The 5,373-nt window shown below is 33.5% G+C and overlaps 1 protein-coding gene across 1 annotated transcript; it reads right to left on the bottom strand.

The window, feature by feature from the left end:
• Positions 1–629: 629 nt before the first annotated feature.
• Positions 630–2,641, bottom strand: LOC133691680 (probable pectinesterase/pectinesterase inhibitor 7). The gene is made up of 2 exons (XM_062112285.1): positions 1,597–2,641; positions 630–1,473 (listed from the first exon to the last, which is right to left on the bottom strand). The coding sequence occupies exons 1-2, from the start codon at positions 2,579–2,581 to the stop codon at positions 782–784; spliced, it is 1,677 nt and encodes a 558-aa protein (XP_061968269.1). The 5' UTR covers positions 2,582–2,641; the 3' UTR covers positions 630–781.
• Between the last annotated feature and the right edge of the window lie 2,732 nt (positions 2,642–5,373).

The following is a 5,373-nucleotide window of genomic DNA, read 5'->3' as shown; positions in this document are numbered from 1 at the left end:
TTGAACAATTTTATTTTTTAAGTAAAATCATCTAGTTTTAAAGGCAAAAACTAACTTTTTATCTTTTATGGTGGATAATTAAGGTAAAATGGCTAGAACTTTCTTTAGTTTTGGTTTTAAAAGTCAATATAAAAAGGGGTTGAAGGGGAGATAAAAAAGGGTTAAAGGGGAGGTGTTCTGCGTATCTTGATGTAGCTCTTTTGCCTTTTTCTTTACTATTTTTATTGCCTCTAGTTTTGCCTAGTCTTTTGCTCTTTTCTCTCTTTGTTCTAGAGTTTAAATTTTAGTACTTTGTACAGAGATATTAAGTTGAATTATTCATTTGATTTGTAAACTTTTAAAGAAAGTGAATCTTTAATTTTATTTTTTGGGAATAAGATCTTTTAAAAGTTAAATTATTGAAATCTTGAAAGATTATTTGCAAGAAAATCATCCAAGTGACAATTTTAATCTTAAAAATAAAAGGTATAATTATTGACAACAACATTTTCATTTCTTCTTCCAAATATGTTCTGCATTAATTTTATTTCAAGTATAATAATTTTTTTAAGTACATGTTGGGATATATGCTAGCATCTTGGTTGATTCATTTTGAATATTCTATTATATGTTTAATATGTATACTAGGATTTTGTTCTTGTTCCAACGCAGGTTTAAGTACTTATAAAATTGTGTGCAATTACAACCAAACAATTACAACCTTTAAATATCCTACAAGAAAATTAAGGACAAAAGAAAAGAATAGAAAAAAGAACTAGTAACAATTTGTCATAGAAGCTGCTCATATCAGGCCACTAGAGAAAGGAACTGCTGTTTGAGGTAGCCACTCATTCCCCAGCAAGAAGCCAGAAACAGTGAAATTAGCAGCATCAGTGGTGTTAATAACGTGGAAACCTGGCCATGTTACCCTGTTTGTAGTATCAGATCCCGGTCCAGTGTTATTATACTCTGCATAATATGATGTATTGAGTGCGAAATCACCATTCCATATTTGCCAACCAGAAGGATTTATCGATGCATCCATGAAACTTTGCATGTAAACAGTTCTTGAATATTCCTTCCATGGCCTCCCAAGATATGTTTGGACCGTCATATTGCTTGAAGCCAAATCGTCAGCAGCTGCAATATTACAATTGTGTATAGAAGTGCCTGTGTTTTGGTTCGGGTCTTTTCTACCTTGGGCAGTGATGGCATTGAATTGGCCACTCATAGGTAGCCGCGGATACAAGTTGCAATTCTGGAAAACAACAGCAGCATTGCCAAATATAAAATCAACAGTACCATAGATATCACAATCCCTGTAGAATTGTCTCAGAGAATGGGTGTATAAGGTATCCTGGTACCCTTCAAAACTGCAACTATAAAATGTGGAAAAATCAGCTCCACTTCGAAGAGCTACAGCCTGATGCTTGACTGCCCCAGCTGTGTTCCGGAATGTCATGTTCACTGCAACAAAGTTTTGTCCAACTACAGCTGCAACATGGATCACAAATCTGATTAATTGGCTAGATTAAGTCCATATAATTGTTTGGTAATTAAAAATTATAAAATTTGCTAGTCTATTCTAAGACCACGTCGAAGGTATCAAGCTCTTACCAAATGTAGCAGAATTGAAAGTAGTCCACCCATCAGCAACACTACGATTCCCAGTAATCACCGTCTGATTTATGCCATCTCCTACCATCATCAAATATCTCTTGTTCTTTGCAATGGACACATACTCTTCATAAATGCCAGCGGTGACATAAATCATGAAGTAGCCATTACTTCCGTTGGTTTTATTTGGAGCTGCAGCAATAGCATCATTGATGGTTGTGAAATTCCCTTGTCCGTCCTGACGCACCGTCACTATATCACTAACCTCTACATCGTTATTCTCTGCCTGGAGAAGCTTTCTCCCACTGACTGATTCGTAAATTGCATGGTTCCTGGCAGACATTTTGAATGGCAATCGTCCATGTCTGAATGCAAGCTGCTTGCTTTTAGGCTGCCATGTGATCCTTTTCTTCATTTTAGGAACCCAACCTTTGGTGAAAAAAGCAAGAGAAACACTATAAAGTTTTGCGTCATCAGACAAAGGGACTGAGAGACCGTTCCTTACACTCCAGGCAGAAGATGTGGCCTGCAGGCCATCTAAACAGGTTTCCTGGTTTGTTAGAATGGCACTTAGCAAAGTTTGTACATCATCAGCTTTCAAAGCGGGCAAAGTTTTACTAGTAGCATTGACAGTTTGAAAGGAGCTCAACAAAAACTCTATGTTTAAATTAGCTAGAAACCGGCAATCCTCAAGAGCCCTAGTTGCAGTAATAGACAAACTGGAGCGGCGTAAGAGATATTTATCAACTAGGTTCAAAAATTTACGGGATTGTGATAGAGACTTGCGGACGCAAAGTCGGGCAGAGTCATAGACATTGGTAGACTGCTTAGGGAGAACAGATTTGCAATAGGAAGGGTCTGGGGTGTCGTTGCAAAGGGTTCCAGGGCTGACAGGACTACTTGGAGAGACATCTGCTAAAGATCGAGAGAAAAAGAAAGGAAGAACAGCAGCTATTACTAGTAGAGAGATGAGTTTAGAAGCCATTATTTTTCGGACAAAGGGGAACTATAAGTAGCTAGTTTGAGGAAATTGTGTAAATGGGTTCGCTTTATTTATAGAGGATTGGAAATTAAATGGTTTATGACTGGATTCATATTACACCATGACTGTTAGTGATATTTGTCTGGTATGCAGACAATCTTGTATTTTACGAAGTCAATTCTCATGACTTTCTGAAAAACGCGTAGGTCTCCTATGCTGCCTAAGGATATTTGCTGAATATTTTTTAATTTTTCCACGAACATTATGTTGTTATCCATGCAGGTTCCTATATAGGAGTATTCTGAGTAAACGTAGTCTATCCCTAATTCCACTTGCTATTCGGTGCTAGTCGTTCTTCAACGGTTCTCTACATGCTGCTAAGTCTATGATCTCACTTTCTTTCTTTAATCAGCTGACTAAGTCTCTCACTTTCTTTCTGTAATCAGCTGGAATTAATTTTTATTATCATCCCGTTTACAGTAACGAGCTGCTACTAGAATGAGTTACCGTAGATGTAATGAGAAGAATCCGAGTGTCCAAGTGCTCTTCATTCAAGGAAGGCAGCAATCAAAAGTTAAGGGAGAGTAAATTGTCAAAGAATTGATTTGTTCTCTTTCTCCTTATAGTCAAATCATTGGTTTGGCCTGTCTCATAGTTACGATAACAAAGCTGGTTGCAGGAAGACGGCTCCGAGATTTGAAAATTATATCTATATTTATTTTTATGTTTTAAAAATATTTTGAAAATATTTGAAATTTTTTATTTTTTTATTTTAAATTAATATTTTTTTTAGTGTTTTTAGATTAATTTTAATGTACTAACTTCAAAAATAATTTTTTTAAAATAAAAAAATATATTTTTCTTCATGTAAGCTGTAAAAACCTTAAACTCCTCTTGGAAATTTAGATTTTTAGGAGAGCTGGGGCCAGAAAACTCCAGTTAATGACGGTCCGATTCCTTCTAGTTACATTATCCAAACTTAAATGCACATTAAGCTGTAAGATCTTCAAATCTCACGGGAGATAATAAAAAAAAAGTATATTTAAAATGTGGATGATTTATGTAAGATGTAATCATAGAAAAAAGATCTTAATATGTAAAAACGACGAAGAAGACACTACTCTCTCTCTCTCTCTCTCTCTTAATTTAGAGTGTTAGTAATTATATATATATATATAATTACTAACACTCTACGTTACTAAAAAAAATAAGAATTGTATAGTGCTTTATTATTCATATATAAAAGTGAATAATTAAAGTTTTTTATCAATTTTTTATTTTTTTACCTTTTATTTTTTTTTCAATTATATCTTTCAATATTTTATTTATTTTCAATTCATATAATTTATATTTATTTGTTTTCTATAATATTATCATAGTATTAATAACCGTCCCAACATTTAGTAGGTGCTTAATTTTTTAAAATATCTATTTTGTTATCATATGATTAAATAAAAAATATTTTTAAACCTAGTGGGTCCATGATCTCAGTTGTGAGTTTTGGGAGTTAAACCGCGAGTCCAAGTTAATCCAATATGTCGTTATCTTAGTATTAAAAAAATATCATCTTGATTTTTATTTTTTAAGCCAAGACACTCTTTTATCAGTTATCCAAGTTACTTTTGAACCAGCAATATTGACTGGGTCACCTAGAATCAATCCCCATGCTGATTAATTTTAAATATGGGCCAAGTAAGAAGTGGGGTTAAAAGATTTCAATGTTAACTCACAAGGTCAGATTTAATAACAATGACAAATAGTTTCATTTTTTAAATTTCATCTTCCATTTTTTTCTTTCAATTGAATTCTTTTTTAATTTTTTTTATCAATTTTATCCTTCAATATTTTATACATTTTGAATTGGTATTCATAATTTATTTTGGTTTGCTTTCTATGAGGTTATTTTAGACTCAAATCAACATCCTGGTATTTGATTGGTTCTCAATTTTGTGAGTTTCTATTTTTGTTATCATATCATTAAGCAAAAAATAATTTAAGAAAAGAAAGTTCTCAAACTTAATGGAATCCATGATCTGAGTTGCGGGTTTGACGAATTAAGTCACAAAACCCGAGTTGATTTAATATGTTGATTAATAAAAGATATTATCTTTAAATTTTTCAAAGTGAAACCATATTTTTACTAGTTTTCTAGATTGTTTTTTTACCAATCAAGTCAACTAAGTCACCTCAAGACAACTTTCACATGATTCAATTTGAAACCAAGCTAGGTAATTTTTCATAATCAATAATGAGTTGTTCATATTTATCATTAAAATGAGTCGTCTGATCCTGTACCCGTTGGTTTAACATTGCCATGAACTTTGAAGTTTGAATGCTCAGACTTGATTGCGAGCATCCAACTGTTGAAGCATTATTAGTCATCTTCAAGTTCTCAGTTGTAGTGTTAAAGAGTCCGTACATTTGATTTCTATTGGGCCCATTGGATGATCCTACCTCCAACCACAAATCTGGATCAATATTTGAATGGGTCGAAGGATCATCCCCGTATCTCTCTTTTGAAGTTTGAATGCTCATAATCGATTGTGAGCATCCAATTGTTAAAGCATTACGGTCATCTGCAAGTTCTCAGTTGTAGTGTTAAAGATTCCGTACATCTGATTCTATTGGGCCCATTGGATGATCCTGCCTCCAACCACAAATCTGGATCAATATCTAGATGGGTCGAAGGATCATCCCTGTATCTCCCCTTCGACCAGCTATTATATGTATCCTAGAAAGAAAAAAATAGATTCATCAAATTCAAGGAAATAATAACTTAAGAAAAAAAAAAGAGG

The sequence above is a fragment of the Populus nigra genome, chromosome 4 (assembly GCF_951802175.1).
Source record: "Populus nigra chromosome 4, ddPopNigr1.1, whole genome shotgun sequence".
In the NCBI taxonomy this organism is placed as follows: domain Eukaryota; kingdom Viridiplantae; phylum Streptophyta; class Magnoliopsida; order Malpighiales; family Salicaceae; genus Populus; species Populus nigra.
The sequence above is the reverse complement of the archived record's forward strand: the minus strand, read 5'-3'. Positions and strand labels throughout refer to the sequence as shown.

What these genes read in the sequence shown, in the direction of transcription:
- LOC133691680 (XM_062112285.1), bottom strand. Translation starts at nt 2,581, where the DNA reads ATGGCTTCTAAACTCATCTCTCTACTAGTAATAGCTGCTGTTCTTCCT. An exon ending in TTTCAATTCTGCTACATTTG is followed by an intron (nt 1,474 to 1,596) that starts GTAAGAGCTTGA and finishes TCCATGTTGCAG; the next exon opens with CTGTAGTTGGACAAAACTTT.